Raw genomic sequence first — 24,925 nt, forward strand, 5'->3', positions numbered from 1 at the left:
TACTAAGGCTGTCACTGCCCCCTGAGAGGGAGCCTTCCATCCTCACCGGGCCTTGTCATGCGCCTGCTGACCTGCCAACAGGAAGCAGGTCTAGCCTGGAAAAATAAAAGCAGAGAGGTTTTCCCTTTGTGTGGTCCCACAGTGACTCTTAACTCTGGCCCTTGTGCCTGGCCTCCAGAGGCTGTGGTTAACATTTTGGGAAATTAAAGGAAATCATTTTCCTGCTGCCCAGGCCCCGGCGGGCCTTCCTTTTTACTGGAATTACTTGGCAAGGTGTCTCCACATGGCTCCCTTCACACTGGGCAGGCACCAGACGGATAAAGCAGAATGCCTTTGAGTAATTCAAAGCTGGGAGAGTGGATTTTTCCTTAATTCGTGTAGTTTCGTGGTAGATGAAGTTATTTCATGGTGGGAAGATTAAAAGAAGACTTTGTATGGGAACAAATTAACTAGATCTTTTCTAAGGTTCCTTTATTTTCCATCCTGATCCTATGTGGTGTCAGCGTCCGGGCTCCCTCTGCGCTCTGCCGTCCCCTGCCCAACTGCTCTTGGAGCTGGCTACACTGCTGCTTCTGACTCTTCCTTCATCAAAAGGAATGGGGGCATAGAGTGATGGTCCATGGGGACCTGTTGTGTGCCAAAAATTGTTTCATCATTTTACAACACCGTGACGTGAGGGTGGGATGATGATTCCCATTTGACAGATGCATTCAGTGAGGCTCAGGGAGATGTGCACATTAAACAAATAAGAAGGAAGGACCTTGTGATGATCCCCAAGCCGGAAGCTAGAGACAGAGCAGAGGACACAAGGTAAGTGTTTCCCACACTCACAGAGTTTATTGTCTAGCTAGATGAGAGAGGGGGACTCTAGTGAAATAATCCCACAGATAAAGGGTGTTAGGAGAGTGTAGTTGGAGCTAGGGAAGGCTTCCTGGAGGAGGTGACGCTGGAGTGCAGATTGGAAGCGTGAGTGAGTATTAAAGCAGGCAGGGGCCAGTGATCCAAGCAGAGGAAAGAATACTTGCAAGGGCCTTGAGGCAGGAAGTGCTTAGAGCTTTCCAAGCACTCAGAGGTGTGTGTGGCTAGAGCACGGAGGGGATGATGTAAGATCATTTGCACTGAATCAGGAAGGGGTAGGCAAGGATCGGCTCCGCATGACCTCCTGAGTCTGCAGTGCAGAAAGAGAGGACATGAGAAAGAGGACAAACTACATACTAGGTTTTGGGCCAGGTGCTGACCTACACGTGATCTCATTTGATCCCAGAAGCCACCCACTGGAAAATGTTTTCACCATCCCATTTCTCACAGGAGAGAGCTGAGGCTCAGAGAGAGCAGACAGCTGCAGTCCCACAGAGGGTCAGAGGTGGAGCCAGGCTTCCTGCCACATCCAATTCCAAAGCCCAGGCCATCTTCAGCTTCTCATCTCAGGGGCCTGGACACCCCGGCTGCCATCCCCCTGTCACCCCCACCTCGACCCTCCTCTTCCAGGCGCGAGATTTCCTGCGGGGAAAGCCCAGCCCGGCTCTCCTCGGCCCCATGTTTTGGCTCCTGGCCTGCCTCTGTGGCATCCTTGCTTGGAATCAGAGAGAGAGAAACTTGGGGTCTGGTAATTATATTCCATTAAGCCTAATTAAGATGCAAATTTGTACAGTTAATGAAGAAGGCAATTTGGAGGCAATTTTGCTGGTGACACAGGGCTCTCATCGGTGCCTCTCTTCTCAGAAGGTGGGGCTGAGGATATGGGAAACGTACGCGCTGCCACCCACCACGCTGCGTCTGGCTGCTCTCCACGGATAAATTCTTCCCGCTGGAGAAGCACAACCCACCCCAGGTAGAACGCCCTGTGCAGAAGCTACTTAGATAGCATAATCCCTGATGTGGGGATCCCCTGGTTCTGGGCCCCTGGACCCCCGCCCATGGGCTCTACCCTGCCCGGGTCCCTCAATGTGGGGCAGGAGGGGCTGAAGCAGTTTCCTGGCTTCAAATCCTGACTCCACCCTCACCTTCTATGTCTTTGGGCAAGTTTCTCAATCTGTCTGGGCCTCAGTTTCCTCCTCTGTGAAATGGGACACAAACAGCATCACCCAAAAAGGTTGCTTTGAGGATGAAATGAGATGATGGGTGGAAAGTGCTTAGCAAGCCCTTGGCGCATGAATGTGGGACATTTTCAGTTGCTCGGCCACTTCCCCATGCTCCACAGGGGTAGGAGGTCTGCCACCAAACCCTAGGCTCACAAACTTCTCTTTGCGGCTGCCAGAGGTCTGCTGTCTCGGAGTTGGACTTTACTCAGGTCCTGGATGCCCTGTCCCTGTGGTCCACTTGGCTGTGAAGCAGGAGCACACCCAGCAGCTGACCTTTGACACAGATTGCCACTTGTTGGTTGGCTGTTTTTCCCATCCTTGGATACCAAAATCAGCCTGCTGGCCCGGATTTTCTTTCAGTACCTGACTCCTCATCCTCCTATCACCTGGCTCCCCCTGCACCTGTGGCCAGATTCATTTGTAAATAAACTGCTTGACTGACATCATCATGATCATACCTGGGATTTGTTATGTATTCTCTGTGTCAAGTTCTTTGCCTATAATTATGTTATTTCATCCCCACACAATTTACAGATGCAGAAACTGAGGCTCAGAGAGGTAGAGTGACTTTCCCAGGGTCACACAGCTGATGTGGTGTGGAACTGGAACTCAAACTATGTCCGGTTCCTAACCTGATTTTTTTTAAAGATTTTATTTATTTATTTATTTATTTATGATAGAGAAAGTGAGAGAGAGAGAGAGAGCAAGAGAGGCAGGCAGAGAGAGAAGCAGGCTCCCCCCCCTGAGCGGGGAGCCTGACGTGGGGCTTGATCCCAGGACCCTGGGATCATGACCCGAGCCGAAGGCAGACGCTTAACTGACCGAGCCACCCAGATACCTCCTAACCTGATTTTTTTTTTTAAGATTTTATTTATTTATTTGATAGAGACAGCCAGTGAGAGAGGGAACACAAGCAGGGGGAGTGGGAGAGGAAGAAACAGGCTCCCAGTGGAGGAGCCTGGTGTGGGGCTCGATCCCAGAATGCTGGGATCACGCCCTGAGCCAAAGGTAGACACTTAACGACTGCGCCACCCAGGCGCCCCATGATTTTTAAGCCCTCTAATCAAATTGCTCTACAATTCCCAGGTGCCTGCTAGGGGCCAGGCCCTGTGCCCAGTGCCTGGAGCAGAAAACGCTGTCTGTAACCTCAAGGGGCATGAAGACTTATAGGAAGGAGCAGACAGGAGGACAGAAAATGCCATCATGGTGGAAGTGCTGTGGTGGAGGGAACCCAGAGGAGTGGGGTGTGGGGTGTGGGGTGTGGGGGAGCACTTAGCTGGGGAGTTGAAGGATGGGTGGAAGTCTCTGGAGATTTGCAGGGGAAAGGGCATTCCTGGAGGTGGGGAACAGCAGGAGCAGCGACATGGAGGTATGAGATTCTTGGATGTATTGAAGTTAGGGGTCAGGGAGTGGCAGTGGTGGGGGGAGGCAGGAAAGGCAGGTAGAAGCAAGATCATGCTATGCCTCCAAGGCCAAGTTAAGTCAGACCGCAGCAGAGGTTTAGAGTGAGGTGTTCAAGACTCAGACCTGGGCTTTAGTCTGGGCTTTTCTACTTACTGGCCGTGTGACCTTGGGCAAGACTCTTTACCTCTCTGAGCCTTGGTTTCTTAGTCTATAAAATGGAGGGGGTGGTAATCAAAAGGCCTCCCTTCCAGAGTGGTTGTAAAAAGATGCACAAAAGATTAGCACGGTCTTTCCAAAGGGAACCTTCAATAGGTACACACTGCTCCCCTCGTTTGGGGGGTTAGGGATGGGGAGCCACTGCAAGACCCAAGGAAGGAGAATGGCCATCCCTGCATGTCCAGTGGTCTGTCTAGCCTGTGTCCTGAGAGCTGTCAAGAAGGGTGGGTGTTGTGGACCAGCAAAACTAGATCAATGGATAAACAAAAGGGGGAGCTTTCCTCATTCAGAAGTTTATTGTTTAAAGGTGAGAACAGTCTTTCCACTTTGTGGAGCGTACCCAAGAGCAAAGTGGAGAAGAATTTAAAATACGTATTTCAAACTTTCACGCTCCCTTCGCAATATTTCCATGTCTCTTTACTCCCTGTTGTACCTGTACAACACAATCTTAACACTTTTCTTTAAATCAATTTTAAGTTGACTTTTTTTTTTTTTGCATAACTTGTCCTAACACAATACTATATCTATTAAATCAAACACTTTTTTTTTTTTTTAAAGTCACTTAACATGCTTCTACCAAGGTAAAACCAACTGTGAATTTTCAGGGAACTTTTCTCCAAGGATACGCACTCATCCAATTTTGCATGCTATGATTACATCCCACTCTGTAACCTTCTTAATTTGAAAGCCACGAATATCTTCCCACATCCACAGAGAAAGCCACATCGTTATTAACAGCTGCGTATGTTCTCAGTGTTCTTATGAGCCAATACTTAACCAATCCCATAATGATCATTATTTATATAGTTTCTTGTTTTCTAAGAATATAAACAGCTATGGTGAACGCCTTTTTGTATGCTGTGGGATGAAGGATTCTCAGAAGTAGAACTGCTGAAGAAAAGGAGGTACATTTTAAAGACTTTGAGTAAAAAAAAAATCGGGGTGCCTGGGTGGCTCAGTCGTTAAGTGTCTGCCTTCGGCTCAGGGTGTGATCCCTGCGTTCTGGGCTCGAGCCCCATACCAGGCTCCTCCGCCGGGAGCCTGCTTCTTCCTTTCCCACTACCCCTGCCTGTGTTCCCTCTCTCGCTGGCTGTCTCTCTCTCTCTCTGTCAAATAAATAAATAAAATCTTTAAAAAAAAATCACCAAATTGGCCTCCTGGTAAAGAGGCCTAATTTAACCCACCCCAGCTGTGAGATGCCGGCTTCCCACATGCTCATCGGCCTCGTAGGGCTCGTGAGGATGCAAAAATCAAAAGGTCCAATTAAGAAATATAGTTGACCCTTGAACAGCACAGGTTTGAACTGACGAGTCCACTCACATATGGATTTTTTTACAGTACAGTGCCGTAAATGTGTTTCCTCTTCCTCATGATTTTCTTAAAAGTGTTCTTTTCCCTAGCAGACTGTAAGAATACAGTATATGACACACATACAAACTATGGGTTCATTGACTGCTCATGTTATCAGTAAGGCTCCCAGCTGACAGTAGGCTATTTGTGGTTCAGTTCTGCAGGGAGTCAAAAGTCATACATGGGTTTTCGACAGCACAGGTTGGTGCCCCTGACCCCCATGGCGTTCAAGGGTCAACTGTACTTAACAAAGAGATTTGGAAATTATTTATTTGTGATGGCAATTTTTAATTATGTAGAGATTCTTGATTCTTTTCCTGGAACATCTGATCTGGTAATAAAACTGCTTCCAGTCTGTATGAAGGAATTTAATCCATCAGTAGTTTAGAGTGTTTGGTTAATAAGAGTCCTGTGACTTCCGGAACCTCTTCTGCCTGAGCTCAGGCTGCCACAACAAAGCACAGCAGACGGGGGCACAAACAGCAGAACTTCTCACAGTCCTGAAGGGTAGGAAGCCCAAGATCAGCTTTTGGCGAGGGCTCTCTTCCTGGCTTGCAGACAGCCACCTTCTCACTGCGTCCTCACATGGTGGAGAGCGAACCCTCTGCTGTATTTTCTTCATCTTACAAAGGTACTCATCCTGTCATGGGGGCTCCATTCTCATGAGCCACCTCATCTAAATCAAATTACCTCCTAAAAGCCCCATCTCCAAATACCACCACATTGGCAGTTAGGGCTTCGACATATGAATCAGGAGACACAGGCATTCAACTGATGGCAACTTCCATGAAGACAAGTTTGGGAACCAGAGGGCTAGATCATCGCTTTTAATGTGAGTTTTGTCTCTCCAGTGGTAGCCAATAAACCCGATTGTTTATTTAGGGTGCTTGCTCCATGCCAAGCTCTCTGTTCGGTACACTCTCTGTGTATTGTCTCCGCGGACATCCTTACGAGGAGAGAATTATGACCTCCATTTTATAGAAGAGGAGCATGAGACTCAGCTAATAAGAGATGGAGCTCAGATTGGGAGGCTGACTCCAGTTCCCTGCCCATTGTCACTCTGCTACATGCCCAGGTAGACTGTAGGTACAACTTCTGGAGGATAGGGGTTTGTCTTGCTTGCCTCTGGATCCTATCACAGTGTTAACACAAGGCAGATAGCATCCAGTCTAATGGGTAGAGCAAAGACCTTATCCTTAGATGACTTGGATTTGAACCCGCCCTCTTCCCCTTACCAGCTCTGTGGCTTTGGCTTTTGTTTTCCATCCCTTCAATGGGGTTCATAATCCCTACCCTGCAAAACTGCCTTGAGGACAAAAGGAGATAGTGCATGCAGCCAGAACATAGTAAGCACTGAATAAACTTATTCTTTTTGGTATATTAATTTAGTCCCCCAAAGACCCCGGGATCCCATGAGTAGAGCACCCCGGAGTTAAAGATGGTTCCATGTACTCTCAGAGTATAGTAACATCATCCATTCACTTATCCATTCACTCAGCAAATATCGATAGAGTGTCTATTACGTGCCAAGCATCAAAATCCAGCGGTGAACAAGATAAAAGGCCAGCTCCCAAAGAGCTAACCTGCTAAGGGGATTGAGATAGAAGATAAAGTAGCAAGCAAATAAATCAATTCCAGTAGTGCTGGGTGCTATGAAGAAAAAAAAAGAAAGCAGGATAAGAGGAAAAATAAAGCAAGCTAAGAGATTAGACAAGAGAGAAGGCTTGGGGAAGGAGAATTCATTAGACAGAATGGACAAGGAAGGTGACATCTGAGCACAGATATAAATGAACTTGAATGCACCATGGGAAAATTTTAATTAGCAAATCTGGTGCCTGAAGCAAGCAGCTAACAGGGCTCTCAAATCACTATTGTAAATCCCGAGGAAAGGGTGCCAACCAGGAGCTCTAGCTAGTGGCTCCCGGTTCCAGCGATTATAATAATAATAATAAACGTTGCCCATTGAGCTCTATTGTTTCCAACTGTTAGAGGAGTACCTGTTGCCAAGATGTAAATTCAGCATATTGAGAGATGAAACAGCATTTCATAATCAGGATTAGACCTTGTTTTACCTTTCACATCAGAGCAGGTCTGGCATCCTCTCCAGTTATGGCTGTCCCCTGGGCACCGCAGTCCCAGGGGGTGAGTCTTCCTGGGTAGGACCCAGAGAGCAAACCCTGGGCGGAGTTGGTAGCTCAAGTCTGGATAATAAATGCAGAGGGTTGGGGTGAACATCAGCAAGGACTGGGATTTCAAGATTCTCTACCGCTCAGATTTACCCAGGAGAGTTCCCACCCCTGCTAGGAGCCAAAACGTGCTACTTGTGGTCTGAGAAAGAATTTGCGGCCACTTTCCTGGAAGCTTCGATGCAGGAAGATTGGGCTCTTGGTGCTATTCCTAGGGTTTGGGGCAGTGTTTCTCAGACTACCAACATCAGAATCATCAAGGACTCCTTATTAAAAACTCAGTTTCTGGGCCTTGTGCCAGACCTCCCGGGTCCAGTTCCCTGGAATCTATCTGCATTTTAACAGGCTTCTCAGAGGTTCCTATGCCCTCCAAAGTTGGGGGCTGGTTGGCTGGTGGGGGCACCCATCAGAAGAATATTTGCCGCCAGGATGGTCCTAAGGACCACCACCACGTGCACCCTACTGTCGGACGGCACTTTCCAGTCAGCCTGGGGGTTGGGGGCCTGCCCACATCTTCAGGTTTGTATTTTTGTCTCAGAGAGAACTGCAGCAGGAAGGAAGGCAGGAATTTCAGGAGATGGTTTCTGTCACGCTGTGAAGCAGTGTGTGTGAGAAGTTTCTGCCATACTTCTAATGAGAAGGAAAAAGAAAAAAGCCATATATATATATTCTGGAGGCAAATGTGTGACTTTCAAATGGATTGTTTTCCAGCCTGAACACAATTTTCATTTCTCTCCGCTGAGTCATTACAGAAGTTGCCTCCTTCTCTCTGCCTCTTTCAAGCAAAGGACACATTTCATGGAGGGGCTGAGCCCTCCCCAGGAACAGGCCTGGGAAGTTTACACTTTGCCAGGTCCAGTTAGAGGACCCACTCAGGTCACCCCAGAACCCCAACCACTCCTGTGCTGTGGGGACCACAGAGCCTCCTGACAAGCAAGGGGATAGGTCATCCATCCCTGTTAGCTCTGATTTTGCCATCTCTTTTTGTTGGCTGTCTGGCTGCCATCCTGCTGGCTTTAATGAGAAAATGTCCACAAGTACCTTTTGGCTCTCATTCAAGTAACAATCAGAAAGTATAGCATAGTAATGAAGAGCATGGTTTCTAGGAACCATCCTCCAGTGGCTCCTCATCTCCCTCAAAGTCAAAACCTAAGTATCTATCACATCTGTAAGGCCCCAGATGATCTCATCTCTACCACTTCTCTGCCTTCGTTTCTCACTCAGCTCCAGCCATATTGATGTCCTGGGTGTTTATCAAACATGTCAAGGATGTGTCCACCCCAGGGCCTTTGCACAGGCTGATCCCTCCTCCTGTCATGCTCTTTCTTGCAGATCTTTGCGTGATTCATTCCCTCACTTCCTTTAGGCCTCTGTTCAAATGCCACCGCATCACCCTGACCATTCTTTATAGGATAGCACACCTGCCCCAGACATAATAATCCCCTTGTTTTCTCAAAGCATTTCTGACCACCTAATGTAGTATTTACTTTTTTTTTTAATTAACTGTGAATTAATTTAGAATGATAGCTCTTTGTGGATGGGAACTTTGTCTGACTTCATTCCTGCTATTTTCCTAACATCTAGTATATGTCTAGTATATTATAGGCCCTTAATAAATAATGAATGATTGATTGATTGATTGACTAATTGAATGAATGAATGCCTGGCTTTGTTCCTTGCTAACTGTGTGACCTTGAGCTTCTTAGTATCTCTGAGCCTCAGTTTCCAAGTCTTTAAAACTGACATGGTAATATAGGTTTACATGTTAAATGAGACAATGCATGTAAGTTCTTTGCATGGTGACCAACAAAATGAAAGTTCTCAATAATGATGATTGACCTTAGATGGTTATTACTTAGACCAACAAATTCAGATAGTATGTACTAAAGAAAATGAGAGAGGTGTGCAAAAGGCTGTCCTGTTGAGAGATGCAGAGGTTCTGACCAGGCCAGGTCATAGGAATCAGGCAAACGTCTCAGGAGGGGTAGCCCTTGGGCTGGGCCTCTGGGTTGGGTAGGATCTCAGCAGGTCAGTACTGATTTTATAGAATGGTGGTGCAGGAAAAAGGAACAGCGTGAGCAAAGAGTCAGGAGGCAGAGAGTTCAGGGACTGGTCAGGCTTGCTTCAGGGGTGGGGGTGCAAAATCCTCTTTCTTGACCTGGGTGGTGTGTGTCTTACCATCATCTGTTGGGTAAACTCATTAGATTAGTGTTGTTTCCTGTGTTTATATTTGGTTTTTTAAAAACACACACTTTTAAAATAAGAAGGGAGGAGGTGTTGGATACAATCAGATAAGAATTCAAGGTCGGCCTCCTGTCAGCTCTCTGACCTTTGGCAAGTTATTTAACCTCTCTCAGCCTGGTTTCCTTATCTGGAAAAGAAATTGTAATAGCACTTAGCTCCTAGCATTGTGCCGGCCATTGTGTAAGAGAATGCAGGTCATGCCCTCCCACCACACCTGGACCCTGTAAGAGCTGTCAGTGTGAGGTGGTGGTCCTGGAAAGAAGCAGACCTGGGTATCAGAAGCCCTGAGTGTTGTCTCCACCTCTACCCCTGACTTGCTGTGTGATCTTAGCAGAGTCGCTTCTCCGAGGTCCGACGCCTCCTGATTCTCCTGAAAATCCCATCCCCTGTAAGAACTGTCACTGAGGTGCATAGGCTGCTTGCTGGGACCTGGGGTGCTCTGGGCTGAGCCTGCTCATACTTGTATTTCCTCCAAACACGCGGAGCCTCCAGTGGCCCCAGGAAACAGCAGGCACTGAGAGGTGTGGACTCCCCAACGCTTCCTGAGCCTGCCCATGGCAGGTGAAAATGCGCTGGAGACACAAGGCGGAGACGGTAAATTGCTTTCTGGTGTTTTATGTAGGGGACATGGTGCTGCTTTTACCCTTCTAGGCTTGGGCTGCCTCCTCTAAGCTTTGTTTGCCTCTACTCCCTTTCTACTGCCTTTACCATGTCGTTTGAGCTTAAAGGAACAGACAAGTGGAGGGTAATTACTTGGGAAGGGTTCCCTGCCTATCAAAGGGTCACTTTTCCTTCACGATCCTGCTTCCCCAGGAGCAGGAAAGAGACGACCAACCCCTGATTCCTTGATTGAACTGAAAGGAGAAATCGAGTCAGATAGAGTCACTGGGGTGGCTGCTCCCTGAAGTATCTGGAGGTAGAAATATGAGTTTGTAAGAAAATGTAAAATGTAACAATTCAGTGAATGCCCTGACACCTACTAGACATTCACATTCAATCGGCCTCAAATTCCCAGGATGATTCCCTCTAAAGAGCCCCTTCAACTGACAAATCCTTTCATGTTAGACACTGCCCCCCCCCCAGAATGTTGTAAGGAGTTGCTTGGCCAGAACCTTTTTCATCTTACAAAACTGAACCTCTGTACCCATCAAACACCAACTCCCCATTACCCCTTTCCCCAGGTCCTGCAACCATCACTCTACTTTCTGTCTATAAATGCACTTTAAGAATAGATTCATACAATATATGTCTTTTGTGACTGGCTATTTTACTTAGCACAATGTCCTCTAGGTTCATTTTTGTTGTAGCAAGGGTCAGAATTTCCTTCCTTTTTGAGACTGAATAATACTCCATTGTAGGTATAGACCATACTTTGTGTATTCATTCATTGGTTGATAGACACTTGGGTTGTTTCCACCCTTTGAATAATGCCACTGTGAACGTGATTATATCAGTTTCTCCTTAAAATCGTCCATTAATCCTATATGCCAATGATAGTGTAGTTGTTCTAATGGCATGGGGTACTAACAGTCAGCCTCTCTTTAACACCTACACCCTGGGCTCAGGAACTGGGGAAATAGCAAAGTAGCTGGAGGCAGGGGCCAGGGTGGGGGTGAAGGACAAGCCAGGGTTGGGCCAGGACAAGGAACCGAAACCTGTTGCATATTCACAGCTGTAACTTTCCTGGATTGGAAATGTTCTCTTGGCCACCATTTATGAAGCAGATGCCCATTTAGGAAAAAGATGGCAGGCTGACAGGAAGGTACGGTGGTCCAGGTTGCTGACTGCTGACATGCTGCGTAGCCAAGGCCAAATTACAAATATGTCCAGGCAGACCAAGTGGTCCTCTCTATCCAGTGTGGTGTCAAGGCACTGGGAAGCATCCATCCTCCATCTTGAGACAACCCTACCTCTCCCTTCCAGTCAAGGTGCCTCAGGTTCCACCATTCAAGCACATGAGACATGCAATCATAGTTGTCCAAATATGTCAGAAAGGGCTTCTTTTTACAGAGCAACTCTCTTAAAATGCATATGTTCCTTAAAGAGCAATATGAATTTTATAGCCATAAGGATTTTTAGGGTTCATCTAGCTCGATTATTATCAAACTGTATTCTGAGGGGCTTCTGGGGATTCTGGGACAAGGAGGGAGGGGAAGAGCAAAGCAGATGGGGCTCTGGGATCCCCCTTCCTCTTCTTTAACCAGAGCAATCTGCTTTTCTCTGATTATAAATTTTTGTAAGAACCAGTAGTTGTGCTACCAAGAAAAGGGGTGGGAGGTTTGAAATCCTCCGATCTAGTGCGACCCCCTTGTTTGCTAGAGGAGGTCCAGAGAGGTTGAGAGAAGTGTTCGAAGTCATACAACAAATTCATTCAACAAATACTTACCAACCACCTACTATGAGCCAGATGCACAGTAAACAAAGATGAGAGGACAAATCCTGTGCCGTGAAGAGTGGGCTCTTCTCACTGGATGGCTTCTCTGCAGATTTGCAGAGAATGGGGATGGGATCATGGGGAGCTTTGGCAGTGAAGGGGACAGCCTTTGCCCCACCCACCATGTGTGCCTGCCAGATTATCCTCACACCCCACATCTGAGTGATGCCATCACTGCTGTACATGCCAAAAGGAACAGACATGCGTTCTCTTTAGTAGACTCTTCCCCCACCATATCGTTCCATCCCTGCTGAAGCCCTGTGATATGTGTACCTACTGTGCGCCCAAGCAGTGCTGGTGTATGAGGCTGTCAAACTGATGAGGACATGGCTCCTTCTGGGGAAGGAGAGAAGCCTACCGGGGAAGAGAGAAGCTTTACATGAGTGACTCCGCTACGGAGTCCACGCTAAATGCCAGCCTTCGCGTTTGGGTTAAGGAGGGAACGTGTCTCTTCCCTACAGTATTAGGGAGGTGGTATTGGAACAGGGCCTCTCTTATCTTCCCAGAGTTTCAGTTAGGAATTTGGGTATTGGGGTCAGGCAGCCCTTACTTCAAAGCTGAGCTGGGCCATGTAGCCATGGAGCTTGGGCAAGGGACAGGAACAGAGTCTCATCTGAAAAATGTGGGTGACAGGGGTGCCTAGGTGGCGCAGTCGGTTCAGTGTCCGACTCTTGATTTCGACTCAGGTCTTGATCACAGGGTCGTGATATTGAGCCCTGTGTTGGGCTCCATGCTCAGTGGGAAGTCTGCTCGAGATTCTCTCTCTTCCTCTCCTTCTGCCACTCCCCCCTAAAAATATAGGGGTGATGCTAATAGCTCCTTCCTGACCAGGTTGCTGTGAGGATTAAATGAGACTATGCATGACAAACTCTCACCTTCAATAGATGTAGCTCTTATTTATAGATAAGGCGGTGGTGGGAAAGAAGCCTTCCAGACAAAGGCACTGCCCAGGCACACGAGGGCAGAGCAGGCAGCCTTGCACAGGGCACCCCATGTGTTGGGGCTAAGAGCATGGGAAAGGAAGGTGTGCTGGCAAATGTCACAGGAAAGTGTAGCCAGGTGGCAGCAGGGCCTCTCCCATCCCAAACTGAGGACCTAGGCCCCCTACACTCACTCATCAGCTCTGGTCATTTTCTTGTAGAATCTTTGGAATTTTCTAGATATAAGATCCTATCATCTGCAAATAAAGAAGTTTGACTTCTTCAAGTCTGTGTGCCTCTATTGCATTCTCATGCCTAACTGCTGGGCTGCCTTTAACTTCATTTATTTACGACTAGGTGAGAACCAGGCCTGGCTGGGGTCAGAGAGAGGGACAGACTACCCTTTGGAGGGATGGCCATGTGAGTGTCAGGGCCAATCTCTCAAGCTCCATTGTGACATGAGCTCCCAGGCTAATGAGCAGAGGGGAGAACACTGGGAAATGCTTTTCTGCAGCACTCATAGCTGGAGCATATTTCTAGAGCATTTAGTAACGTTTATTGAGCAGCTCCCTGGTTCTTGGGGCTGAGGACACAGAGATGACTCAGACTTAAATTTGGCACCTATGGTCTAATGAAAAGTCTGGTCAGTAATTAAGGAATTACAACCCAGCTTGACAGGGGTTGTAACTGAGGTCTGTACAAAGTTCAGAAAAACCCTAGAGAAGGAAGCCAATGAACCCTGTCTTGTGGAACTGAGAAAGTCTTAAAGGAAGTGAGATCAGAGCTGGTTGTAAAGAATTAATTGAATGTGTTGTCAGACTGAGAGGGAAGGAACAGGCAGCTCAGGCAGAGAGAACAGCATTTGCAAGGGTATGGGGGTACGCGAGAGCCAGGTCTGTGGAGGCAACGTGGAGTCCCAGAAAAGGAGGCTAACGCAGGAAATTGGGTCCATCCCGATGGAAAAGGCTTTGTGTGAGGTCAAAGGTTTTGACATGCCACTGCCTGGCCCCGGCCCTCGGTTTCCAGTGTGGCATCTGTTTTTGAATGCTTGTCTCTTGGGTTTCTGTGGTGCTGATTGGAGTAATTTATGGGAAAAGAAGAGAAAGCACCAGGAAAGCAGCTGACACAGGAAGTGGCCCAGTAGAGTAATGGGTGGGGTAAGGGGTGCTTTAGGATTTCTCTCTTTCTTTTTTTTTTTCTTTTTGCCTCTTTAAGAGTCTTTGGGAAAGGTGTAAGTTACTTTCCTTCTGTTTTCTTCCTGGATGTTGGACTTGAATTTCTTCTGAATATAGTACCGTAGTTAGACTGGACACAAGACAGCCCAGTTTCATCTGGGTCACCCTTGTATGGTACATAGGGGGGTTATCCTGGGTATCCTATTGTGGCCCAATGGCCCTAGACTTTCCATAGGAGAAAGAGGTGATTGGATGTGTGGTTTTTAGAAAGATTATCTGGCTGGTGCATGTAGGATGGGCTGAGGAGACCTAGATCAGAATCAGGATGACCAGTTCGGAAGCTGTTGAACAGTTGAGCAGAGATATTACCAAAGTCTAAACCAGAACAGCAGTGGCACAAATGGTCATTATCTCTGCTTTTCGGTAATCTGTGGTGCCAATCTTAGAGCAGCTCTAAGTAGGAGAGGGCAGCAACTGGGAAGGAAGTTCTCCGGAAGTGTGAGGTAGTTCAGATCCTAATCATATCCTAAGGCCTTAGATTTTGTGTAAATACACACCCAGAAGGAAGTTATTTAAGTAGCACAGGGTTTCACCTGTGAGACTCCCCTGAGTCGGCCGCCTGTGAGACTCCCCTGTTACTTCTGCAGTGCTTGGAGAGCTCTAGGCAGGATCACTCTCTTTTTGCTCTGTTGACTCACTCCTACCCTCCAGGAACTTTCTCTCTGGGCATTTATAGAGTCTGTCCTTACATTTGCTGAAGGAAGCAGCCAGGAGTAAGGTCTCTGTCAGTCACTGCAGAGATGATTGCTGTTGGTGTTGCCCAATTAACCAGCAGGACAGAAAGTTCTTGGACAAACAAGGACACAGCCCCAGCTTTCCCAGAGGCACATTGGAACAGGGGGAGAAGTAGGAGTGTTACTCATATTTCCATCTCCAGCAGCGTGGCCTAGCATAACACCTGGCACTGCATTATTGCTTAATTAATAGTTCCTGAATATATTAATGAATTAGTGTAACATGAAACCCAGAAAATGGTCATGTTGGGTCAGGACTGTGAGGTGTTAAAGAAAGAATTCATCCATTCACTCATTCATCATTTATTGAGCTCCTCCTACCATTCAGCTTTGGGTTAAGCAATGGTTCACAGTCTCGGCTACATCTGGAGAGTTTTCAAAAATCCTGATAATCAGACCACACTCCATACCAAGAAAATCAGAGTCTTGTCTGAGGGTGGGAGGCAAACATTAGTATTTTTTTTTAAGATTTATTTATTATTTACTTATTTGAGAGAGAGTGAGCAAGAGAGAGAGCACAAGCAGGGGCAGAGAGAGAGGGAAAAGCAGACTCCCCAGTGACCAGGGATTCTGATTGTAGGGCTCGATCCCACGATCCTGGGGTCATGACCTGAGCTGAAGGCAGACGCTCAACCGACTGAGCCACCCAGGCACCCCTAGAATTTTTTTTGAAAACTCCCCATGGGATTCTAACATGCAGCCACGGTTAAGAACCTCTGGGCTAGGTACTGGAATAATAGGTGACTATCATATTGCTCCTGTCCTTGTAAGGGTCAAAGTCTAAATGAAAGATACCTTCTTTCATTCATTCAGTAGAATACAGAGCATTAAATACCTCAGTAGAGATATGGGAGATGCCTGGGTGTCTCAGTCAGTTGAGGATCTGACTCCTGGTTTCAGCTCAGGTCATGATCTCCGGGTCATGAGATAGAGCCCCACATTGGAGTCCCCGCTCAGCAGGGAGTCTGCTTGAGATTCTGTCTCTCCCTCTCAAATAAATAAATAAATCTTAAAAAAAAAAAAAGATATGGAAGCAATACTGTGGGAACCCAGAGGAAGGAGTGCTTAGATGTGGCTAAAGAATATAGGAAAACCTCAAAGAGGAAGGGAATTTTAAGATAAGTTTTGTATGATAAATAGAAATTCAGGGGTGCCTGGCTGGTTCAGTCAGAAAAGCATGCAACTCTTCATCTTCGGGTCATGAGTTTGAGCCCCACGTTGGATGTAGATGACTTAAATAAATAAATAAACAAATAAATAAACTTTAAAAGACGTAGTTCATCATCTTCCTTCCTTTCTCTCCCTCCCTTCCTTCCTGCCTTCCTCTCTTCTTCCTCTGTTCTTCCCATCTTCTTTTTAAAGATTGATTGATTGGTTGGTTGGTTGATTGGTTTTAGAGAGCATGCACGAGCAGAGGGAGGGGCAGAGGGAGAGGGGGAGAGAGAGAGAGAGAGAGAGAAGCAGACTCCCTCCCTGCTGAGTGCAGACTCTTAAATTATGATCTGAGTTGAAATCAAGTCAGATGCTTAACCGACTGAGCCACCCAGGCACCCAGCTTCCCATCTTCTTTATCAACCTTTATCAACCATCCCCTTCTTTCTCCTTCTCATCCTTCTCACCTTGTCATTGCAGTCAGGCTCTGAAGTAGGCCCAGAAGGAGAGAATTGTATACAAAAATGAGGTCCCCACTCTGAAGGCACATCCTCTTCCAGGAGGAGGAAGCAGCATGTACAGAGCCCAAAGGCTGAAAGAACTTGAGGTGTCTGGGGCCAGTGACTTGATTGTGACTGCAGTATAGTGGGTCAAACATGAAGGAAATATCATGCCAGCCATCTAAAGGGTTTGCACTTTTCCTTAAAGGCATTTGGGAGCAAAATGAGCATGTGATGAGATTTAAAACAATGCTTACTACATTTTAGGTGGTACCTAAAGTGACTATAAATTGTAAACAGTCATGGCGTTGATGAATATTGACTCACATTGGCTTTCTATTCTTTTGATTACCTGCAGGAGAGTCTCCATTTAGTGCTGGTAGATCTTTAATACCTATATTGTGAGTACTCATGTTTTGTTTTTTAATGAAGAGCCTTCCTCAAAATATCTGGCTAGAATTTAATCACCTTGTTTTGTTGTCATCATATTTATTCTTATGGAAATCTTCTATAGATGACAAAAAAACAGATGACTGGCTTCTCATACATGATAGTAAAATAAACCGGAGCTTTAAAAAAGTGGATCTGTTAAATACATATATAAAGGAAAGGATGGTATAAGAAACACATAGATCCAGCAAAGATTATAATGGGAGTAGGCAAACAACTGGAGGAGAGATCCAATTTGTCAATTTTTCTTTCTATGGGTCATTCTCATGGTGCCGAGTCTAAGAACCCTTTGCTTAGCCCTGAATCCTGAAGACTTTCTCTGAGTTTTTCTAAAAGTTTTATGGTTTTACTTTTTATGCTTAAGTCTGTGAGCTGTTTTGAGTTAATTTTTTTATGAAGTATGAGGTTCTGAGTGAGGTTCAGTTTTTTGCCTATGGACGTCCAACTGGTCCAGCACCATCTGTTGAAAACACCCTTTCCCCAGTTAAATTGATTTTGTACTTGTGTCAAAAATCTCTTGGGTGTATTTGTGCAGGCCTGTTTCTTGGTTCTCTATTCTGTTCCATTGGTCTGTGCCTACCCCTCAACCAATACTACAGTCTTGATTACTGCAGCTATGTAGTAAGTCTTGAAATATCCATTTTATTTTTCTTTTGAAAAATCATTTAGCTATTCTCGTCCCTTGTCTTTCCATATAAATCTTAGAATGGTCTCATCCATATCTACAAGACACCTTGCTGAGATTTGAACCGGAATTGCATTAAATCTGTACATCAGTCTGGGGAGAGTTGACACATCTACTCTGCTGAATCTTCTACTCTGTGAACACAGTGTATCTCCCCATTTATTTAGATCTTTTATTTCTTTCATCGGCATTGTGTAGTTTTCAGCATACAAGTCTTGTGCAAGTTCTTCTTCTGAGAATGTATTGATTTCCCTTCATTTCCTAAGGGTATTTTCACCGAATGTGAGATTCTGGGTTGACATTTCTTTTCCTTCAGCTTCTGAAAATAGTATGTCACTTCCTTCTCATCTCCACATTTTCTGATGAGAAATTTACTGCCATTCTCATTATAGTAAGGTGTTTTACTCTGGCTGCTTTCAAGATTTTTTTTCTTTAGCTTTCCAAAGTTTAATTATTATGTGTCCTGGTGTGGGTTTTCAGAGGAGGTTATCCTGTTTGAGGTTCGCTCATCTTCTTTTTTCTTTTTTAAAGATTTTATTTATTTACCTGACAGAGATAGAGACAGCCAGCGAGAGAGGGAACACAAGCAGGGGGAGTGGGAGAGGAAGAAGCAGGCTCATAGCAGAGGATCCTGATGTGGGGCTTGATCCCATAACACCAGGATCACGCCCTGAGCCGAAGGCAGACACTTAACCGCTGTGCCACCCAGGCGCCCCCACTCAGCTTCTTGATGAAGGTTTCTGTCTCTTACCAAATTTAGGAAGTTTTCTTCAAGTACCTTTTCATCCACACACTCCTTCTTGTCAACTTCTAGCACCATGCCTACATGAGTGTTGATGCTTTTCTTATATTGTCCCACAGATCTCTGGGACTCTGTCTTTTTTATTTTTTATTTTTAGCTTTCAGTCTATTTTCCTTTTGATGTTCAGTTTGGGTAATTTCTACTGTCCTGTCTTCCAGTTCACTTATTCTTCCTCTGTTCCCTCCATCTTGATGTTGAACCCAACCATTGAGTTTTTATTTTAGTCACCAGATTTTTTGGTTCTAAAATTTCCATTTGGTTCTTCTTTTTTCTTCTGTTTCTTTGCCCAGACTTTCTATTTTTTCATTTGTTCAAGCATGTTCCCATTTGCACATTGAAACATTTTTATGATGGTTACTTTAAAGTGCTTGTCAGGTCATCTTAGCATCCCTCTCATCTTGGCATTGGTATCTATTGATTGCTTTAAGAAAAATTCTGTATGAGCTCTTCCCAGTTTTTCATACGAGGAATGATTTTTGACTGAAATGTGGGCGTTTTAGGTGGGCATTTGAGACTCTGGATCAAATTTAATTCTTCTGTTTTATCTGGTGTTATGAGACACTGCTCTGGCAGGGGAAGCAGGAGGCAGTGGGAGGACGGTGTGCTGCTTCATTAGTTCCAGGTGGGGGTAGAAGTCCCGGTTCCCAGCTCAGCTTCTGTGACACCTGAAGGGGGAGGGGTCTTCATTACTCATGAGCGGGGACAAGTTCTGGCTCCCTACCAGGCCTCTAGGAATAACTCCCTGGCTGGGAGGGGTAGAGGTGCCTCCTTACTGCTCCCCATGTGGCCTCCGCTCTCTGGGGGGGGGGTGGAGTGCAGGGCTTCTCTTTACCTGATGAGGATGAAAGTTCTTATTAGGGGCCATAGGGACACCTGCCCAGCAGGAGGGTTGGGTCACCTTGTAGCCTGGCGAGGGTGGAAATCTTGGCTCCACTCCGCCTCTGCTGGCCAGGATCGGAATGGGGCTCTAGTGTTTTCGGTGGCATTTGGCTGCAGGTAGACCAGTTTTAGTCTACAAGTTTTCTATTTTGCTAGGCTGCCCCTTTCCTGGTCCTTTGGCTAGACACAGTAGGCTTTTGTTGGGGCTTTTTATTTATTTATTTTTTGTCTGAGCCCATTGGCATTTCTGAGCTGCCAACCTTTATAGCTCAAAGTCCCCAGATACATATGGCCAAACAAAAACCCAGGCAGCTCATCACTGTGTCATTCTCTGGGTCCTGGGATTCCTAGCTGGTCTGCCTTTGCCTCTCCACCTTTTGGAGTTGTCTTATGTTTGTTTTAAATATAATGTTCAGGGTTTTCTTTTGTTTTGTTTTGTTTTTACTATACTTAGCAGAAAAATAGGGAAAAGTACCCTTACTCAATCTTCCCTGAAACAGATGTCTCAGTATGTTTTAAAAGGTCTCCAGGTAGCCAAGGTTGAGAACAACTAGTATAGGCCATGAGTTCCATGAGCACTGGGATTGTGTCCAACTTTCACCTAGCATAGCATCTGTGCCTGATGGCTCAATAAGTTTTTGAATGGATTAATCGGTGGAAGGAGGAGGGGTTGGATGGATGGGTGGATGGGTGGTTGGATGGATGGATGGATGGATGGATGGATGGATGGATGGATGGGTAAATGAATGCATATGAGAATGGAACGAGCTGCCAGACTGATTCACTCTTACCTATGCTCCTGTCCGCATATACCTCAGTCTAGAGACAAGCCTTGCCCCAGTACCAGGAGGGGGCTTGGCCAGCAGGTGGCGCTGAGGAGCCCCAGGTGCGGTGCTGGGATGGCTGCTGCACAGTCAGGCAGGGGGTCCCTTGACTGAAGGAGACAGACGTTAAAGAAACTCCCAATTACCTAGGAGCTACCTCTTGTAAACATCTCATCTGCCTCTCCTTTCTCTTCTACCAGCTCTTTTATTTCCTTCAATATCATACACAATTCTTTTTTTCTCAAGGAGAAAACAGCCTGGGTAATTTTGGTCTTTGAAAGTGCCTTTCTCAAGGCTTAATCTCTGGGGATTTGGAACAAAAATAAAACATTATTCATTGTGTCCTGAAATGATACGTGTGTGTATGCTGGGTCTGGTGTTGTGTACAGTGTCCTTGTCTAATGTTAGCATAGATGTTTTTAGTTCCAATGCCGTGAAATCTTTATTTAAAACCTGTATTTACTTCTCTCTCTTTCTTACTATAGTGAAAAGGTGGGTGGGTTAGGGCAGGGGGTCTGAAGCTCATTCAAATAGCCTAGAAGGTGGGTGTCACTTGGGCCGTTAAGGGACTTGTTCTTCAGTCGTCTTTGGACCTTAGTGCTGGGCTTTGGATCAACTCCGAAAATCTCTGTTTCCACATCATTAAAATGGGGGCAAAAAATGATTCCTTTATCATAACTGGCACTGTGAGGATTCAATGAAGCAACATGGAAACTCTCCCAGCCCAATGCTGGTATGTAGGAGGGCTTTGAAATACTACTTTTCTTCTTATTCATTGCTTTCAATGTCAGAGAGTAAGAGAGAATGGAGCTGGGCTTTTTATACTTCTTTTGTTTGCCATTTAGTGATAATTATCCTTCAGCTCCCCATTTGTGGCCTAATTTCAAAATCCCAGCCTGTCACACCAGGAGTGAGGCTTGGGAAGAGCAGATAAACAAATCCAACCCCCCAAACTCTTTTTTTTTTTTTAAGATTTTATTTATTCATTTGACAGAGAGAAAGAGAGAGACAACCAGTGAGAGAGGGAACACAAGCAGGGGGAGTGGGACAGGGAGAAGCAGGCTTCCCGCTGAGGAGGGAGCCTGATGTGGGGCTCAATCCCAGAACACTGGGATCATGACCTGAGCCAAAGACAGACGCTTGACCACTGAGCCACCCAGGCACCCCAACCTCCCAAACTCTTAAGCCAAATTATAAAATGAGAGAGGATCATGGAGGCACAGGAGGGAAGAGTTGATGTAGCTATGTCATGTCCACTCTTCTGCTGCTAAGGATTAAGAAGTTATTTGTAACATCTCACTGTGCCCCCTCTACAAGAAACCGTTTTATCTAAAACTTAGTTCCAGCTAAAGCTGTCTTTCTGCGAAGTGACTATTTTGCTTTTATTCAAATGACACTAGAATCTTGTAATTGATCCTGTTTTCCTCTTTGCTCTGGCTCCTGGGAAGCTCAGAGACAAAATTGTGACCCAACTCCAGTGGCATTTTAGGATCTACCCTTAGTTTCATTCTTATTTGCCTAACACTCTTTTATTTCCTCTATAAAAAATCCCAGTGCCTGGTAAGTATTTTAGGGAGCAATACTAGTGTACCAAAACAGGTTTTTGAAACAGACAGAAGTCTGGAAACCTAGACAGCCTCCTGCTTGGATGACTGAATTTCTTTTTTTTTTTTTTTTTAAAGATTTTATTTATTTATTCAACAGAGATAGAGACAGCCAGCGAGAGAGGGAACAGAAGCAGGGGGATGGGAGAGGAAGAAGCAGGCTCATAGCGGAAGAGCCTGATGGGGCTCGATCCCATAACGCCAGGATCATGCCCTGAGCCGAAGGCAGACGCTTAACCGCTGTGCCACCCAGGCGCCCCTGAATTTCTTTTTAATCAACTTTTTTGAGATATAATCTATCACAAAATTCACCCATTCTGAGTAAATCATACAATTCAATTATTGTTAGTAAATGTCCAGAGTTGTATAATCATCATCAGAATTCAATTTTAGGACATTGCTATCACTTCCAAAGACTCCTTCTTATTTCCACCCCCAGTCTCAGACAATGACTAATCCACTTTCTGTCTCTATGGATCTCCTATTCTGGACTTTTCCTGTAAGTGGAATCATACCATGTGTTGCCTTTTGTGTCTAGCTTCTTTTACTTGCATGATGTTTTTGCAGTTCATCCATGCTATAGCATACATCGGTACTTTGGGGGGGTTTTATTGACAAATAATATTCCATGGCATGGATATACCATATTTTGATTATCCATTCACCAGTTGATGAATATCTGGGTTGTGTGCATGTTTTGGCTATTATCAACAATACTAGAAACATTCACATGCAAATTTTTGCATGGATGTATACCTTCTCTTCTCTTGAGTAGCTATCTAGGTATTGAATCACTGGTTATTATGGTAACTATATTTAACTGTTTGAGGAACTGCCAAATTTTTCTATAGTGGCTGCACCATTTTACACTCCCACCAGCAGTATAGGAGAGTCCTAATTTCTCAACATTCTCATCAATGCTTATTATTGTCTGTCTCTTAAAAATATAGTCATCCAGTGGGTGTGAAGTGGTATCTCACTGTGGTTTCGATTTGCATTTTCCTGATGACTAATGATGTTGAACATCTTTTCATGAGCTTCTGAGCCATTCCTGTACCTTCTTTGGTGAAACATCTATTCAAATCCTTTGCCTATGTTTAAATTGGGTTATTTGTCTTATTACTATTGAGTTGGAAGAGTTCTTTATATGTTCTGGATATATCAGACATATGATCCAACAGATATATGAGGTACAAATATTTTCTCCCATTCTGTAGCTTCTTACTTTCTTAGTGGTGCCTTTTGAAACACAGGAGTTTAAAACTTGACAAAGTCCAACTTAATTTTCTCCTTTATGAGTTGTGCCTTTGGCACTGTATCTGAGAAATCTTCAGCTAACTCAAGAGCTCAAAGCTTTTCTCCTATGATTTCAAAGTCTGATCGTTTTAAGGCATTTAGCTGTTATATTTAGGACTATCGTCAATTTTGAGTTGATTTTTGTGTATGCTGTGAGGGGGAAAGTTCTAGATTCATCTTTGGACATGGAGAGATCAGTTATCCCAGCACAGGTCATGGCATTTGCCCCCTGCCTTGTTACATCCCTTCATCTACTTCAGTGTGCCTGCATAATGAGCAACACCGCCCCCCAATGGCAGCCGCACCCCCCTCTTCTTGTCACTTCAATTCATGAGACCAACAGACTGTCTTGGCTGCACAACCCCCATTCCAGTTTTCCAGAAGAGAGAATGGGACTTAGCCCTTCTGGGTCAGATGACATCCTCCAGTCCAATCACATGACTAGGGATCAGGTTTACATGGTATAAATTTGGCTGCCAGTTTCTACCCCTAGCTGGATGATTGTTCTCCAAGAAGGAAGCTTGTGAGCTGGGCAGATACCCCAAAACGATTCTATTCTAGGGTGGTTACCTTGTATTCAGCACTCCGGATTCCCTATGAACTAACTTGACGTTTTCAGCTTGGAGCTCACAGGTCATGTCCTCAAAATTTGTTTTTGCTTGACCTGTGATCAAGTGTTCAAGAAAACAAATAAAACAACTAAATAAGTGACATCTAAAATTAAAAGTTTCCATGTAAAAATCCAGCTTTTATGCTTCACTTAAAAAATAGGCAGATCTGGGCCTACAGTGGTTGGTGGTGTCTAAGCAAGAACTGCCCTCTTCAGACAGAATATAATCTCAGGTTGCCCCAGTCCCCGCCACTCCCTTTTGCTCGACACACAGTCCCCTGTTCTTATTAACTTTCCCTTCCTGACTCTGTAGACATTTGAATGTGTACCTCCACCCCCAGAAAAATCCTCGGGGCCACTCTCTTCCCACAAGGTCATCTACCTCTTGCATCTTACCCAGAGGCTAACTCTTCACCCGGCACTGCCCTACATTCAAAGTCAGGCCTATTCGGTAGCACTGGCTTTATAATGTGATTTTGCTATTTGCAGTCTGCTCTCTGCACCACAGCCAGTGGCACTGATAAGACTGGGTGTTTTATGGAAATTATGCCTTGGCCAGACTCAATGAGAATATGCAATACTTGGGGTACTTTCATGCATGGCACCTCACCCTCAGAACTAGAGCAAAGAAACTAATGTTCAGACTTACTTGACTAAAATGAGCATCCGATGCAAATGATTCTCAGAGGGTGGAGCAGTTTGGAATGAGGAGTGGTGGGTGAGGCAATTTAGAATGTATCAAGAAAGGAATCCCAAACTCTCACTTTGCACTAAAGAAAATAAAAGATGTGCTAAGAATGTGGAAGACCTTTCCTTAAAAAAAAATTTTTTTTTCCAATGGAATAAATCTGTTTTATTTTGTTTTAAAAAATGAATGCAGTTAGTTCTTATTTTTCCCTGTTATAAAGCTAAGATGCTCTCGTTGTTGATATCTTGGGAAATGCCAAAGATAGTAAACATCACCCACCACCCAGAGGAAACCACTGTTAATATAACATAATGGAGACTCACCCTTATGCTAAACCTGATAACAGAATTGACATCATTCTGGATAAACAACATCTGCTGTAAATTTAATTTCATTGTAAGCATTTTTCCATATTACTAATGGTGCTCCATAAATGTGATTATTGGTGACTGCATGATACTCTATTCTGTAGCTATCCCATAATATATTTAGTTCCCAGATGTTAGATTTCTTTCCTTTTATTGCCTATCATAAATGATGTGCCAATAAGCATCCTTGTGCATAAATCTGTATTTATGATTTGGATTACCATGAGAGAAATTTCCAACAATAAAGTTTCCAGGAAAAAGTA

General features: G+C 45.1%; 1 protein-coding gene across 3 annotated transcripts in view; it reads left to right on the forward strand.

Annotated features, from left to right (window-relative positions):
• The window catches only part of HRH1 (histamine receptor H1), a 78,687-nt gene that overhangs the window by 45,067 nt on the left and 8,695 nt on the right, over positions 1–24,925 (forward strand). The window contains exon 1 of one of the 3 annotated variants that reach the window (XM_034658774.1): positions 9,065–10,075. The exons of the other annotated variants lie outside the window; for them this stretch is intronic. Coding sequence (XP_034514665.1) covers positions 10,036–10,075 — 40 coding nt within the window. The 5' untranslated portion in view covers positions 9,065–10,035. Of the gene's footprint in view, positions 1–9,064; positions 10,076–24,925 lie in introns of those variants that run through there. 3 annotated transcript variants of the gene reach the window in all.

The sequence above is a fragment of the Ailuropoda melanoleuca genome, chromosome 4 (assembly GCF_002007445.2).
Source record: "Ailuropoda melanoleuca isolate Jingjing chromosome 4, ASM200744v2, whole genome shotgun sequence".
Classification (NCBI taxonomy): domain Eukaryota; kingdom Metazoa; phylum Chordata; class Mammalia; order Carnivora; family Ursidae; genus Ailuropoda; species Ailuropoda melanoleuca.